General features: G+C 48.7%; 1 protein-coding gene across 3 annotated transcripts in view; it reads left to right on the top strand.

The window, feature by feature from the left end:
- Nucleotides 1-17,027, top strand: part of SLC12A3 (solute carrier family 12 member 3) — a 43,783-nt gene that overhangs the window by 17,844 nt on the left and 8,912 nt on the right. For all 3 annotated transcript variants that reach the window (XM_077288322.1, XM_077288324.1, XM_077288323.1), the window contains 9 exons: nt 102-201; nt 908-1,019; nt 2,252-2,386; nt 3,047-3,153; nt 10,016-10,098; nt 10,177-10,260; nt 10,817-10,918; nt 11,201-11,312; nt 11,911-11,997. In XM_077288322.1, the coding sequence (XP_077144437.1) occupies nt 102-201; nt 908-1,019; nt 2,252-2,386; nt 3,047-3,153; nt 10,016-10,098; nt 10,177-10,260; nt 10,817-10,918; nt 11,201-11,312; nt 11,911-11,997 (922 nt within the window). The remainder of the gene's footprint in view (nt 1-101; nt 202-907; nt 1,020-2,251; nt 2,387-3,046; nt 3,154-10,015; nt 10,099-10,176; nt 10,261-10,816; nt 10,919-11,200; nt 11,313-11,910; nt 11,998-17,027) is intronic.

The following is a 17,027-nucleotide window of genomic DNA, read 5'->3' as shown; positions in this document are numbered from 1 at the left end:
GATAGAATGTGGGTTGTACATCCATGTTGATATCTGTAAAGTGTTGTCGAAATTAATTTATTATTATTTTGTAATTAATTTTTATTTTTTTAATCTCTTAGAGGCAAACTGGGGCTCCTCTGTACAGGCCGGATCCTATAACATGGCGCTGTCTTACTGCGTGGGACTTAACCAAGTGGAGGATCATATAAAAAATTTCCGGTAAATAAATCTTTTTTTATTATAATTTTTGGATAGATTACATAACATATTCCTACAAGCCCATGGCCTTTGTCCCGAGTGCTGGGCTCCTGAAAGGGCATCAATAAGCCACTGTGCATTGGCCAAGCTAAAGCAGCTAACTAGCCATTATTGATATTTCCTATAGCCATACCAGACAGTTTTTAGTACATGGTATCGATTGAGAGTCCCAGGCACTGGTGCTGCCCGTGAATTGCCTGTCATTATTATCAATAGCCTATAAATCCTTCACTGATCGTTAAAGAAGTATTCCCATATCCAACATCCTATCCCAATATGTAGTTCGTGTAATAATAAAAATATTAGCAAATATCTCCAATTAGAAATTTAATATAGTTCTTCTGATTTGTTATGTCACTTACACCATGTGCAGGGCATTGCAGTAGCTTAGGTATCCATGGTTACAAGCATTAACAACTAACTGTCACTGTATGAGTGGATTTCTAAGCTATTGCAATGCCCTGCACATGGGGTAAGCGACATAGCGAATCAGAAGAACAATACTAAATTTCTAATTGGAGATATTTGCTATTATTATACCTACTACATATTGGGTTTGGTCTTTTAGATGGGAATACCCCTTTAAACCTTGAAGATGGGCCCAATACTAAACACTAACACAATTTTGCATGACATGGTGAATTACTCTACTATCCTCTCTGTACAGACCACAGTGTTTAGTCCTGACCGGACCACCCAACTTCCGGCCAGCCCTGGTGGATTTTGTAGGAACATTTACTAAAAAGCAAAGCCTGATGATCTGTGGGAACATCATCATTGTAAGTACAGACCAAGGCCTGCATAATGGCTTCATTAGCTACGTAGCTTTAATCTGTGTCCTTGCGGGCTGCACTACATGCATATAGTTTAAAAGGGCAGGTTTTTACATATGGACGTGGTATGACTATAGACATTTACTCACCAATAAAAATGACACCTTTTTTGTAAAGATCCGATGAGCCATTCATGAGAAATGTAGTGTAGAAGTCAAATGCGAATCAAGCCGGAAGTGCACTGGGGGGCGTGTCAGTGCACTTGGAAGAAGCACTTCCAGCCTGATTTGCATATTACTTCTACACTACATTTCTCATGACTGGCACCTCGGATCTCAACAAAAAAGGTGTCATTTTTCTTGGGGGACAATCAACTACACAGACATAACACTACTATTATATGTAAAGACTTGCTTACAGGACCCCTTTAAATGTATTAATTTATATAGTAGCTTATATTGTAGTGGATAGGCCAGAAGACACCGAATAGGGTTTATATCATGCGTTGACCACTATATGTACGGACTTCTCTGCCATCCACCATACAGGGAAGTGTAACACAGCCTCTATGGAATAAATGTGGCTGGCTACAGTTCCCTGCGTGGCCGGATCACCAGGAGCACCGCTGCAGGGAAATCTTGAAAACACTAATGCCCTAATTCATCATTTGTGGGTTTTCTTAAGTTACTTTTTTTGTCTTGTGGTATTTGTTGAAATTTTTGCAGCAATTTCTTCAAAATATTTCATACTTTTTGCGCAAAAAACGCTGTTTATTTCTGTCTTGTACCCTATTTTTGAACCTTTATAAAACAAAAAGTCCACTAAAAAAATGTGCAAAAATTTCAGACATATAAAAATCGTTGGCTCTAGGGAGATACTGGCGTACATTTGCTGATAAATTTTGCAATTTTTTTTGTAAAAGTTGCAATTGATGAATCAAATGAAAAAAATCTGGAAACCCCAAAATTGCTCCATAATAGTGAAAGGAAAAAAAATAACAGGTGAACATATAAAATAGATTTGGAAAAAAAATGCAAAGTAAAAGAAGAATTTGGCATTACTCAAAAACTGGAAAAAAAAACACTTAAAAACTGGAAATTAAAAAAGGCACAAGTGCAATAATGAAGTGGGCACTAAGTGCTATGAGCCCACTGATCAGAAAGTGAGGGCATAACCTAGTGATTGGAAAGGTGCGTGCAAAAATACACTTGCAGGAAAAACTTTCTTTTTATTTAAAGGGCCCTCGCAAGCAGAAACTCCAGGAGCTGAATCCAGACGGCCATGTTAAGTGGTTAAATAAGAGAAAAATTAGAGGCTTTTATACAGGACTTATTGCTGACGACCTGCGGAGCGGAGCCCAGATGCTAATTCAGGTAACGATTATCAATCTAAGGCAACAAATCTGATTTAACATCCTATTTTTCCACTGAAATTTATCACTGACCGTATTTATCACTGACCGTATTTATCACTGATCGTAATTTAGCCACTGTGTCAAGAAGTCACAATATTAATAAGAACAACATCCGATGGGGCATCACTGTGACTAGATAGCTGCAGTTGGTCAGTTTCTTCCTCGATGGAATGTTAAAGCTGCAGCCGATCATCAGCCACTGATTAGTTGCAGCAGTCATGTGGCTGGCAACAGTGCAGGTCCAGGAGATGAGTATAGTGGGTTTTTGTTGTTTTTTTTAAGAGGTGAGTTGCTGTTTTTTACAAGCACTTAGTAATTTTAACCTCAACTATCCATTCGTAAAGGATGTACAGCATTTCTGTCAGTTTCTAAGAGGTTCTTCAGCAGCTGCTGTGTGTACGATACACTTCTGTGTCCGAGCTGTTGAAAAAAATAAATCTTAAAACATGCCTGAGCTGCTGCAGAACATTATAATGCACACCTCAGCTGCTGCAGTACCCCATAATGCACACCTCAGCTGCACCTCCCCGGGTGACAGCTTATATCCCTGTAGTGTAAAGGACCCTGTGTATTATGTCCTGTTCTCCTCCATCTATTTTGTGTTCTCTCCATTATTTAGGCTTCTGGGCTCGGTCACATGAAGCCAAATGTCCTGTTTGTAGGATATAAGAAGAATTGGCAGTCGTCTCACCCAAGAAATGTGGACAGTTATGTGGCAATATTGCAGTACGTATGGACATCTCATATCTCACATGTATAATTATTAAATAAAAAGCCTAGTTCTGCAATATTGATACGGAACCAAAATCCTTACCATATACTGCCCCCTTCCTTACATTGCCCCCTTCCTTACAGTGCCCCTTCCATATACTGCCCCCTTCCTTACAGTGCCCCCATCCTTACATTGCCCCCTTCCATATACTGCCCCCTTGTTTACAGTGCCCCCTTCCATATACTTTCCCCTTCCTTACAGTGCCCCTTCCATATACTTTTCCCTTCCTTACAGTGCCCCCTTCCATATACTGCCCGCTTCCTTACAGTGCCCCTTCCATAGACTTCCCCCTTCCATACACAGCCACCTTCCATATAATGCCCCCTTCCTTACAGTGCCCCCTTCCATATACTGCCCGCTTCCTTACAGTGCCCCTTCCATAGACTTCCCCCTTCCATACACAGCCACCTTCCATATAATGCCCCCTTCCTTACAGTGCCCCCTTCCATATACTGCCCCCATCCTTACATTGCCCCTTCCATATACTGCCCCCTTCTTTACAGTGCCCCCTTCCATATACTTTCCCCTTCCTTACAGTGCCCCTTCCATATACTTTTCCCTTCCTTAGTGTCCCCTTCCTTACATTGCCCCCTTCCTTACATTGCCCCCTTCCTTACATTGCCCCCTTCCTTACATTGCCCCCTTCCATATACTGCCCCCTTCCTTACAGTGCCCCTTCCATATACTTTTCCCTTCCTTACAGTGTCCCCTTCCATATACTGCCCCTTCCATATACTTTTCCCTTCCTTACAGTGCCCCCTTCCATATACTTTGCCCTTCCTTACATTGTCCCCTTCCATATACTGCCCCCTTCCTTACATTGCCCCATTTTTTACATTGCCCCCTTCCATACAGTGCCCCCTTCCATATACTGCCCCCTTCCTTACAGTGCCCCCTTCCATATACTGCCCCCTTCCTTACAGTGCACCCTTCCATATACTTCCCGCTTCCTTACAGAGCCCCCTTCCATAGACTTCCCCCATCCTTACAGTGCCCCTTCCATAGACTTCCCCCTTCCATACACAGCCACCTTCCATATAATGCCCCCTTCCTTACAGTGCCCCCTTCCATATACTGCCCCCTTCCTTACATTGCCCCCTTCCATATACTGCCCCCTTCTTTACAGTGCCTCCTTCCTTACATTGCCCCCTTCCATAGTGCCCCCTTCCATAGTGCCCCCTTCCATATACTGCCCCCTTCCTTACATTGCCCCTTCCATATACTGCCCCCTTCCTTACAGTGCCTCCTTCCATACAGTGCCCCTTCCATATACTTTCCTCTTCCTTACAGTGCCCCCTTCCATATACATTTCCCTTCCTTACAGTGCCCCCTTCCATATACTTTTCCCTTCCTTACAGTGCCCCCTTCCATATACTTGGTCATTCCTTTCAGCGCCCCCTTCCATATATTTTCCCTTTCCTTACATTGCCCCCTTCCATACGGTGCCCCCTTCCATACGGTGCCCCCTTCCATACAGTGCCCCCTTCCATACAGTGCCACCTTCCTTACAGTGCCCCTTTCTATATACTGCCCCCTTCCATATACTTTCTCCTTCCTTACAGTGCCCCTTCCATATACTGCCCCCCCTTACATTGCCCCCTTCCATATACTTTGCCCTTCCTTACATTGTCCCCTTCCATATACTGCCCCCTTCCTTACATTGCCCCATTTTTTACATTGCCCCCTTCCATACAGTGCCCCCTTCCATATACTGCCCCCTTCCATATACTGCCCCCTTCCTTACAGTGCACCCTTCCATATACTTCCCGCTTCCTTACAGAGCCCCCTTCCATAGACTTCCCCCATCCTTACAGTGCCCCTTCCATAGACTTCCCCCTTCCATACACAGCCACCTTCCATATAATGCCCCCTTCCTTACAGTGCCCCCTTCCATATACTGCCCCCTTCCTTACATTGCCCCCTTCCATATACTGCCCCCTTCTTTACAGTGCCTCCTTCCTTACATTGCCCCCTTCCATAGTGCCCCCTTCCATAGTGCCCCCTTCCATATACTGCCCCCTTCCTTACATTGCCCCTTCCATATACTGCCCCCTTCCTTACAGTGCCTCCTTCCATACAGTGCCCCTTCCATATACTTTCCTCTTCCTTACAGTGCCCCCTTCCATATACATTTCCCTTCCTTACAGTGCCCCCTTCCATATACTTTTCCCTTCCTTACAGTGCCCCCTTCCATATACTTGGTCATTCCTTTCAGCGCCCCCTTCCATATATTTTCCCTTTCCTTACATTGCCCCCTTCCATACGGTGCCCCCTTCCATACGGTGCCCCCTTCCATACAGTGCCCCCTTCCATACAGTGCCACCTTCCTTACAGTGCCCCTTTCTATATACTGCCCCCTTCCATATACTTTCTCCTTCCTTACAGTGCCCCTTCCATATACTGCCCCCCCTTACATTGCCCCCTTCCATATACTGCCTCCTTCCATACAGTGCCCCCTTCCATACAGTGCCACCTTCCTTACAGTGCCCCTTTCCATATACTGCCCCCTTACTTACAGTGCCCTTTTCCATATACTTTCTCCTTCCTTACAGTGCCCTTTTCCATATACTTTCTCCTTCCTTACAGTGCCCCCTTCCATATACTTTCCCCTTCCTTACAGTGCCCCTTTTCATATGCTGCCCCCTTCCATATACTTCCCTCTTCCATATACTTCCCCCTTCCTTACAGTGCCCGCTTCCATATACGGCCCCTTCCATATACTACCCCTTGCTTACAGTGCCTCCTTCCATACAGTGCCCCTTCCATATACTTTCCTCTTCCTTACAGTGCCCCCTTCCATATACTTTTCCCTTCCTTACAGTGCCCCCTTCCATATACTTTGTCATTCCTTTCAGTGCCCCCTTCCATATATTTCCCCTTTCCTTAAAGTGCCCCCTTCCTTACATTGCCCCCTTCCATACGGTGTCCCCTTCCATACGGTGTCCCCTTCCATACGGTGTCCCCTTCCATACAGTGCCCCCTTCCATACAGTGCCACCTTCCTTACAGTGCCCCCTTCCATATACATTTCCCTTCCTTACAGTGCCCCCTTCCATATACTTTTCCCTTCCTTACAGTGCCCCCTTCCATATACTTTGTCATTCCTTTCAGTGCCCCCTTCCATATATTTCCCCTTTCCTTAAAGTGCCCCCTTCCTTCCATACGGTGCCCCCTTCCATACAGTGCCCCCTTCCATACAGTGCCACCTTCCTTACAGTGCCCCTTTCCATATACTGCCCCCTCCCATATACTTTCTCCTTCCTTACAGTGCCCCCTTCCATATACTGCCCCCCTTACATTGCCCCTTCCATATACTGCCTCCTTCCATACAGTGCCCCCTTCCATATAGTGCCACCTTCCTTACAGTGCCCCTTTCCATATACTGCCCCCTTCCTTACAGTGCCCCTATTCATATGCTGCCCCCTTCCATATACTTCCCTCTTCCATATACTTCCCCCTTCCTTACAGTGCCCGCTTCCATATACTGCCCCTTCCCTACAGTGGCCCCTTCCATATACTACCCCTTGCTTACAGTGCCCCCTTCCATATATTGCCCCTTCCTTACAGTGCACCATTCCATATACTTTCCCCTTCCTTATAGTGCCCCCTTCCCTGTACTTTCCCCTTCCTTACAGTGCCCCCTTCCATACACTGCCCCCTTCCTTACAGTGCCCCCTTCCATATACTTTCCCCTTCCTTACAGTGCCCCCTTCCATACAGTGCACCCTTTCATATACTACCCCTTCCATACAGTGCCCTCTTCTATATACTGCCCCTTCCTCACAGTGCCCCTTTCCATATACTGCCCCCTTACTTAGTGCCCCCTTCCATATACTTTCTCCTTCCTTACAGTGCCCCCTTCCATATACTTTCCCCTTCCTTACAGTTCCCCTTTTCATATACTGCCCCCTTCCATATACTTCCCTCTTCCATATACTTACCCCTTCCTTACAGTGCATCCTTCCATATACTGCCCCTTCCATACAGTGCCCCTTTCCATATACTTTCCCCTTCCTTATAGTGCCCCCTTCCATATACTTTCCTCTTCCTTACAGTACCCCCTTCTATATACTTCCCCTTCCTTACAGTGCCCCCTTCCACATACTTTCCCCTTTCTTACAGTGCCCCTTCCATATACTGCCCCTTCCTTACAGTGCCCCCTTCCATATACTTTCCCCTTCCTTATAGTGCCCCCTTCCATATACTTTCCCCTTCCATATACTTTCCCCTTCCTTACAGTGCCCCCTTCCATATACTTTCCTCTTCCTTACAGTGCCCCCTTCCATATACTTCCCCTTCCTTACAGTGCCCACTTCCATATACTGCCCCTTCCTTACAGTGCCCCCTTCCATATACTTTCCTTTTCCTTACAGTGCCCCCTTCCGTATACTACCCCTTCCATACAGTGCCCCCTTCCATACAGTGCCCTCTTCCATACACTGCCCCTTCCATACAGTGCCCTCTTCCATATACTGCCCCATCCTTACAGTGCCCCCTTCTATATACTACCCCTTCCATACAGTGCCCCTTCCATATACTTCCCCTTCCTTACAGTGCCCCCTTCCATACAGTGCACCCTTTCATATACTACCCCTTCCATACAGTGCACTATTCCATATACTGCCCCTTCCTTACAGTGCCCCCTTCCATATACTACCCCTTCCATACAGTGCCCCCTTTCATATACTTCCCCTTCCTTACAGTGCCCCCTTCCATACAGTGCCCTCTTCCATATACTGCCCCTTCCTTACAGTGCCCTCTTCCATATACTGCCCCTTTCTCACAGTGCCCCTTTCCATGTACTGCCCCCTTACTTACAGTGCGCCCTTCCATATACTTTCTCCTTCCTTACAGTGCCCCCTTCCATATACTGCCCCTTCCCTACAGTGGCCCCTTCCATATACTTCCCCTTCCATATACTTCCCCTTCCTTACAGTGCCCCCTTCCATATACTTTCCCCTTTCTTACAGTGCCCCTTCCATATACTGCTCCTTCCTTACAGTGCCCCCTTCAATATACTTTCCCCTTCCTTATAGTGCCCCCTTCCATATACTTTCCCCTTCCTTACAGTGCCCCCTTCCATATACTTTCCTCTTCCTTACAGTGCCCCCTTCCATATACTTCCCCTTCCTTACAGTGCCCTCTTCCATATACTGCCCCTTCCTTACAGTGCCCCCTTCCATATACTTTCCTCTTCCTTACAGTGCCCCCTTCCGTATACTACCCCTTCCATACAGTGCCCCCTTCCATACAGTGCCCCCTTCCATACAGTGCCCTCTTCCATACAGTGCCCTCTTCCATATACTGCCCCTTCCTTACAGTGCCTCCTTCCATATACTACCCCTTCCATACAGTGCCCCCTTCCATATACTTCCCCTTCCTTACAGTGCCCCCTTCCATACAGTGCCCTCTTCCATATACTGCCCCTACCTTACAGTGCCCTCTTCCATATACTGCCCCTTCCTCACAGTGCCCCTTTCCATATACTGCCCCCTTACTTACAGTGCCCCCTTCCATATACTTTCTCCTTCCTTACAGTGTCCCCTTCCTTACAGTGCCCCTTTTCATATACTGCCCCCTTCCATATACTTCCCTCTTCCATATACTTCCCCATTCCTTACAGTGCCCCCTTCCATATACTGCCCCTTCCCTACAGTGGCCCCTTCCATATACTACCTCTTGCTTCCAGTGCCCCCTTCCATATACTGCCCCTTCCTTACAGTGCCCCCTTCAATATACTTTCCCCTTCCTTACAGTGCCCCCTTCCATACACTGCCCCTTCCATACAGTGCCCTCTTCCATATACTGCCCCCTTCCTTACAGTGCCCCCTTCCATATACTTCCCCTTCCTTACAGTGACCCCTTCCATATACTGCCCTCCTCTATACAATGCCCTGAAATAAATACTTGTCTTATTTTATATGTACTGTATGTTGCTGGATTTAAAATTTAAAGGAGTCGTCTGGCTTAAGAATCCCATTCCTCAGTATGCTTAGTTTAGGGGTCTTTATTTCAGGACCCTTCTCTATTAGCCATAGTGGCCACAAGAGCTTTCCTCACTCTGGGGGATATTCATACTTTCCACTAGTATCCCATTGATTCCCATAGGCTTTATTTAATGCTTTATTTTATTGTCGGTATAATGTTTTTAAAAAATTTTTAATGAAAGAAGTGACTACTTTAATGGAGGATTTGTAAACTTCTATATTCAGGAGCGCACCGTTCCTTTGCCTCCCTGCTTTTTGTTTGCCATAGAGCTGTGTGCTCCAGATGATTGACAGCTTGGACCAGCGACATGGCTGCGCCACATGGCTGCAATTGGAGTCTGCTTTACTTTTGCAGCATCGGAGGAGCACAGGAGCGCTGCAGTTGGCCGGATTCAGTGATCCAGACCGTTACAAAGATGCACTTGCAAGCTATTTAGCAAAGAGCTTGTAAGCGCTTTTTATCGAGCAGACTAGCCATCACTTATAGACTACAGAGGTGGCCAGTAACCTAGGTTGCATGCAGCAATCTGAAAAAATAAGAAATCCTCCATTTTCGAAAAAGAGAGGATTTTAATAGGAAATTGCAAAGTTACAAGCGCAACCATTTAAGAAGTCGAGACCATCACCGTTGCAGGGGGAGTGATCAAAGTGGCCAACACCACCTGTGAGGTCAGGCAAAGCCTGCTTGGCTCTGACCACCACAAAAGTGTTATTCCCTGGTGTATGCTACTTATGGAGAATACCACGCTGGCTCTTTTCACTTATCGCCTCTGCCCGCCATTGTTATGGGGTCTGGAAACAATCTCTCGCTCTATTCTTCTGTCTTGTAGTGATGCTTTTGACTTTAACTGTGGATTGTGCCTGCTGAGGATGAAAGAAGGTCTGAACATGTCCCGCGTCATGCAAGCTCACAGTAAGTGCACGCTCAAAAATGTCTGCCGCTCCATGACATTAACCAGATGTCGTAACGAGCCGGTATTGTTCTATGTAGTAAATCCTGTGTTCCAACATATGGAGGGATCCAAGCTGAACACTGGGGCTGAAAACGGAGCAGACGGTATGCCTGCAGGAACATGTAAGTGACCGGTGCGGAGTGGACTTGACTAGCACCTCACTGCGAACATTGGAAAATCAAGGCACCCATAAGCAATCAGCTGTCTTTTTTGCTAAGTCGGCTGCTGCCCAAGTTTAAGTTGACATCATGTTGACAACGCTGCAGCCAGTCACTGAACTCGGCGGTTGATGCTGCCTTTATCGGCAGAGCTGCTGAGCTCAATGATTGGCTGCAGAGCTGTTGACGTGATGTCACCTCTGCACTCAGAGACAGGGGCAGTGTCAGAGTCTCAAGCCTTCACCCGGAAGCACTGTTTGTCATTCTGCATGGGGAAAACCACTTTAAAAATGTAACATCACAAAACCTATAAATCTGTCTTCTCTGCCGCTGGAGTCCACTGCTCAGCCTTGCATGCTTTTTTTATGATCATTACTATTTTGGAAAAGTCCCTTAAAATTTGGCACATACCTCTGCAGTATTTTCTAGGCTTCGAGCCATCGGTTCACATAAATGTTCCTAATTTTTGCAGATAGGGTTATTGTCTGCAATGCTGACTTGTACTTTTTCCAATTTGCAGTGGATCCTGAAGCTCTTACCGTCGAGCAACAGGCCAGCACCATTTTCCAGGTTAACCAAGGAAAAAAGACGCTAGATATTTACTGGCTCTTTGATGATGGAGGTAGGTATGGGGCTATTTTTTTAACTTATATAAGGAGAAATTGTAAATTTCACAACGGTCATATAGCATGTGACAAGTCAGAAGCTGAATACAGCCATGACAGAGGGGATTTATAAGGTACAGGTTCCATAAAGTGCCACCGCTCAGCCATCAGGAGGAATGGCCTCTGTCCTGTTCCCTATTGATGACGTGAACCCGGGCAGGGCTTACAAGGCACAGGGGACTGGCCTTAGGGTCTCTCCTACTACAGGTATGGTATAACACAGACTTCTCTTCCGGCAGGGCTGACTCTGCTGATCCCCTACCTTCTGACAAGAAAGAAGAGATGGGAGAAAGTTATTATCCGAGTTTTTGTAGGAGGACAGATCAACAGGATGGACGAAGAGCGCAAAGCGTAAGATTCTCATTTTCTATCATACCATACAACTGTGCACACACCGCTCCGGATACACCAGGAGTGCACGAGTGTAAAAACCGGAATGGGTCGATGCGTTGAGATTTGCATTATATGCAAATAAATGTGTAATAATATGAATAAATCCTGTGCGTGAAAGTGTTATTCCCAAGATCGAAAATTGCCCCATACCTATAGTATAGGAGATTACTTTCTCATCCCTGGGGATCTCACCACTGGGACTCAGTGATTTCAAGGACCCAGGATCTGCACAATAGAGGATAGGACCATCCCTATTGGGGTAAACCTTGTTGCGGTGGGATGGCTTTTACACTTTTACATTTACTAAGTAACCTATGTTCTTTATATATGCTAATACTATGTCCTGTATGAGCTTCTGGGGTTGCCAAATACCGAAAAATATTTGATTTACAGGGGTTTTCTTAGGATATTGATCTTCTCCTTAGGATGGGTCATCAATTGTCAGGTCATCAGAGGTCCAAATCCTGCCACTGTCTTGCCTTCGGGGTAATCCTAGCCTATAGACCATGAACAGATTTTTCCCATATTCTCTTTCTCAGCGGTGCTTTTTTTACAGGATGATCTCCTTGTTGAGTAAGTTCAGAATTGGATTTCACGAGGTGCATGTACTATCAGATATCAACCAGAAACCACGGCCTGAACAGTAAGAACTTTGTGAACCTGTGTCCAAAAAGAGGGAAAAAAAAGTATTTTGCCAATATATATGTCTGTGATGTTTAGAAACATTATACCAGGCTCATATGTAATGGTTGTGCTGTGAGCCCAATATGAAGAGCGCATCATTGCTGAGTATGATGGTACTGGTATGATTTGTCAACGCCCGATTGACCCCTCCTTTAAAGGGACCATTTGGAAGTTATCCCTATACATGGTCCAAGTGGGCGTTATCAGAGAGCTTTCACTGGGGGTGTGTCCTTCTCCCTGTATGATGCTGACCAATCATAAGCAGGCAGCAACACTCAAAGGAAATTAGAACAAGCCCCGATCATAACTGAGAGCAAGTGTCTCAGTGTGTGAGATGTGATCCCCCTTATGTCTGTTGTGCTAAACTTGTAATCGCTCTTCATTGAGATCAGGGCTGTCATTAAATCTCACACAGGAGTAACCTGCCTGTTCCGGACTTGTCCTGTGTGAGATGTACAGTAATGACACACTGCTATGTCCTTACTGCAAAGTGATTAACCTGCTCTAAGCTAAAGCGGGACCGTGTTCTTTTTCTGCTGTGCCTGCTTATGATTGGTCAGCATCATACAGGGAGAAGAAATACACTCCCCCCCAGCGAAAACTGTCCAATAACACACCCTTGCACGTATAGAATTTTTTTATTTAACTCATTAGGTGACGAATACTTTGCTAATTTCTCCTACGTATCATTGGGGGACACAGGACGAATGGGTGTTATGCTGCTGCCACCAGGAGGACACTAAGTTAAACACACACAAAAGATTAACTCCTCCCCTGCAGTATACACCCACGGCTGGACAATCCGGAGCCAGTTCTTACTTAGTGTCTCAGGAGGCACTTGGGTCCTCAGGACCCCACCAATTTTTCTTTTTGATTTAACGGAGAGAAGGGAGCGACAGGCAAATTTTCAGCCCTGATCTCTCCCGCACCAACAACGGGCAAGTACACGGAGCGTTCCTCCTGTATCCTTTCCCGCGACGATGGATGCCAGCCCTGGCTCACCTTTCAGTGTGGCGACGGTTCCCTAGCGTTCCGATCTCCCTCCCTCCTTTTCAGGCGACCATGGGGACTAATCATCCACCTAAGTCTCCTGGAGCCAGGGCACAGCCGGACAGATTGACAGGGCGTCCGTGCAGCCGTCCACTGCATCACCACTGTATATAGCGGTTGACACATGGCGGCAGTAGCTCTCCACCCTCTCCCTATCAAGGTGAAGGTGGATGGAGCATCGGTCCCATCGCACAAGGTAAGTGCGGGGACCGACGAGCTGGCAGCAGGGGGGGCCCCCTTACTCTCTTCCAATGCGGCTCTGCAGCCGCGGGGCAGCGTGCGGCTCTGCAGCCGCGGGGCAGCGTGCGGCTCTGCAGCCGCGGGGCAGCGTGCGGCTCTGCAGCCGCGGGACAGCGTGAGGCTCTGCAACCGCGGGGCAGCGTGCGGCTCTGCAGCCGCGGGGCAGCGTTATTCCTCTGTGGGGGCTCGGCGGCGCCCAGGCCCGGGCCGGACTAGCGCCCGCCTACAAGCACGCCGCCGCCCGCCCACGACACGCCCCCTCCCTGGGCGCTTCTCGCTCCCGAGAAGCGCCCTTCTCACATCTCGGCGGCCATCTTGGATCAGGAAGTGCGCTGACGGCTCTGCAGCACCGCAGCGCACAGGAGGATCTCCCTGCCAGCCACCGCAGAACTTAGGTGAGACGCACCCAATAGGATTGTCTCCCCCCCTGCCAGTACGCTCATTTAATCAGAAACATGTCACAGTCTAGGCATAAACAGACTGGAAAGACCCACTCTGTTATTTTTGCTGTGTGCACCTCCTGCAAGATATCTCTGCCCCGAGGTCACACTACCCCGCTGTGCTCCGCCTGCGAAACGCCTGCGGCACAGGATACTCCGGCCTCTGACCCGGAATGTTCCGAGCCTAGTACCCCCGCATGGGCGTCCTCCCTCGCTCGCTCTGTGGCATCTTTGGAAAGGACGATACAGTCCCTCCGTGACCCGTCCCTTACTCAGGGAACTTCCACGGAGGTTGTAACGCGGTCTAAGAACCCTTCCCGGTCTAGAGGTCGTACTGTTTCTAGAAGCCCTCACTCATCCAAGAAAAGGTCCAGAGTAATGTCTCCGGTCCGTGATCAGCCCTCAAACTCAGAGAGCGATGTCTCTCGTCACTCTTCCCCGACTCATAGCAGGGAATCCCTCCTGGATGACGCATCCGACGCGTCCTGTTCTCCAGAGTATCGTCACGATCAAGAGACTCTAGATTCTCTTATAGATTCTGTTAGTCAGACGCTTCAGTTAGAGGATGAAATCCCGTCCAAGGCGGCTCATCCCGTGTCATTTGGGCGAGCCACAAAGGCTCATAAATTTTTTCCTACGCACCCTCAGTTCAAGGATATTGTAGATCAACATAGAGTCCGTCCGGATAAACGTTTCTCAGGTCAGAAGGCTATGCAATCAAAGTATCCGTTCGCTCAGGACCTAACTAAGGAGTGGTCTCAGTCACCCTCCGTGGACCCGCCAGTGTCGCGGCTAGCCACCAAGGCGGTTCTATCCTCCTCCGAGGGTGCGTCCATCAAGCATCCCACTGATAGACAAATTGACCAGATGGCTCGCTCGGCTTTTGAAGCCTCCTCGGCTTCTCTCTTTCCCTCTTTTGCCATCACGTGGGTCGCAAAAGCCATGTCCCATTGGGCAGAGTCTTTATCCTCTACGGCACTACGGGCCGACTTACCCCCAGAAATTTCACACCTGGCCACTCAGATCGCCAGAGCGGGGGACTTTGTAGTTTCCGCGTCCTTAGACGCGGCCAACTGTGCCTCACAGGCAGCGGCCAATGCTGTCACGATCCGCAGATCCCTTTGGCTCAGGGACTGGAAAGCGGACTCGGGATCCAAGAAATCCCTCACGTCTCTTCCATACCAGGGCGAACGTCTATTTGGGGATAAACTAGACAAAATAATCGCAGACTCCACAGGAGGAAAGAGCAAATTTCTTCCCCAGCAACGTACTTTTCGCCCCTTTCGCAATCAACAGGGCCGAGGCCGATATTTCCGTTTCGGCTCCAATTGGTCCAATCCCTCCTCCGCGCCACCTGGCGTCGGGAGAGGTCAGCGCAAGGACAGAGCCTCCCAGCCGTCTTACAAGCCTTCTCCCACTTGGAGAGGCAGACCCAGACAACAGGGATCCCGAGGGCCCAGACCTGGCAGGTCCCCACCTCAATGACTTTTGGCAAACACCGAAGGACACCGACAAAGTAGGCGGCCGCCTACTTTTCTTTCGGGACGCGTGGCTCTCGGTAGTTTCCGACCGATGGGTCCGCGACCTAGTGTCCTACGGTTACAGGATAGAGTTTGTCTCTCTTCCCCCGCCTCGTTTCTTCCAGTCCCCCCCTCCCAGGGCAAGGGTCGGTCAGTATTTCCAGGCTATAAGGTCGCTATGGGAAGATGGGGTCATCATCCCGGTACCTCAGAACGAGTGGTACCAAGGTTTTTATTCCAACCTTTTCATCGTACCAAAAAAGGACGGCTCAGTACGTCCAATACTAGACCTCAAACTTCTCAACAGGTACGTACGCGTACATCATTTCCGTATGGAGTCCCTCCGCTCGGTGATTGCCTCTCTGGAAGAGGGCGAGTTTCTTGCATCTCTAGATGTGCAGGACGCTTATCTGCACATCCCCATCCTACCGTCTCATCAGCGGTTCCTCCGCTTCGCGGTCCAGGGACACCATTTTCAGTTTGTCGCCCTACCCTTCGGGCTTGCCACTGCCCCTCGGGTATTCACCAAGGTCATGGCAGCTGCCGTGGCCATTCTCCATGCTCGAGGTATAGTGGTGTTGCCCTACTTGGACGACATTCTCATAAAGGGTCCCTCTTTTCGGTCCTGCTCAGAAGCAGTAGACGTCACGATAAATACCTTTTTGCGCCTGGGTTGGAAGATCAATTTCAAAAAATCTTCTCCAGTCCCGGCTCAAACCATATCCTACCTGGGGATGATCCTAGATTCCTCTCGGGGTCTAGTACTTCTACCTCCGGAAAAGGTATCCACTCTGCAGAGAGAAGTCCGAAAGCTTACCCAACCTCTCCCTCACTCCCTACGTTTCTCCATGAGGGTTCTCGGCAGGATGGTGGCGGCAATGGAGGCAGTGCCCTTTGCGGTATTTCACCTCCGTCCCCTACAGCACGCCCTTCTAGCAGTATGGGACAGGAATCCTGCCTCGCTAGACCGCCGTCTCCTGCTCTCTCGCTCAATCAGGCAGTCCCTCAGGTGGTGGACCAAGAGGTCCTCCCTGACTCGGGGGAAGTCCTTTCTTCCGGTGCACTGGTTGGTCGTCACAACGGACGCCAGTCTCTTCGGCTGGGGCGCTGTGTTCCGATGCCACTCGACTCAGGGTCGCTGGTCCCCGCAGGAATCCCAGCTGCCCATCAACATCCTAGAGATTCGGGCAATCCGACTGGCACTCCGCCAGTTTCAGCCGTTTCTTTCCGGCCGCGCGGTCAGAGTCCAGTCCGACAACGCCACTGCGGTAGCCTACATCAACCGGCAAGGGGGCACTCGCAGCAAGGCGGCCATGGTCGAGGTATCGCTCATTCTCCGCTGGGCCGAGACCAACCACTCCATACTATCAGCAGTTTACATCCCGGGCGTGGAAAACTGGGAAGCGGACTTTCTAAGTCGCCACAGCCTCGATCCCGGAGAGTGGTCTCTCCATCCCGCAGTCTTTCACCAGATATGCTCTCGTTGGGGGACTCCGGACGTGGACCTGATGGCATCTCGCCTCAATTGCCAGGTTCCCGTCTTCATGGCCAGGTCTCACGACCCCTCAGCCTTCGGAGCCGACGCTCTAGTCCTCTCATGGCAGGGTTTCAGACTCCCATACATTTTTCCCCCAATTCCTCTTCTGGCAAAGGTAATCAGGAAGATCAGGGCAGAACGGATTCCAGTAATTCTCATCGCCCCGGACTGGCCGCGCAGGACGTGGTACGCCGAGATGGTG

Source organism: Ranitomeya variabilis, chromosome 2 (assembly GCF_051348905.1).
Source record: "Ranitomeya variabilis isolate aRanVar5 chromosome 2, aRanVar5.hap1, whole genome shotgun sequence".
Lineage (NCBI taxonomy): Eukaryota > Metazoa > Chordata > Amphibia > Anura > Dendrobatidae > Ranitomeya > Ranitomeya variabilis.
This window is presented reverse-complemented; position numbering and strand designations above follow the sequence as displayed.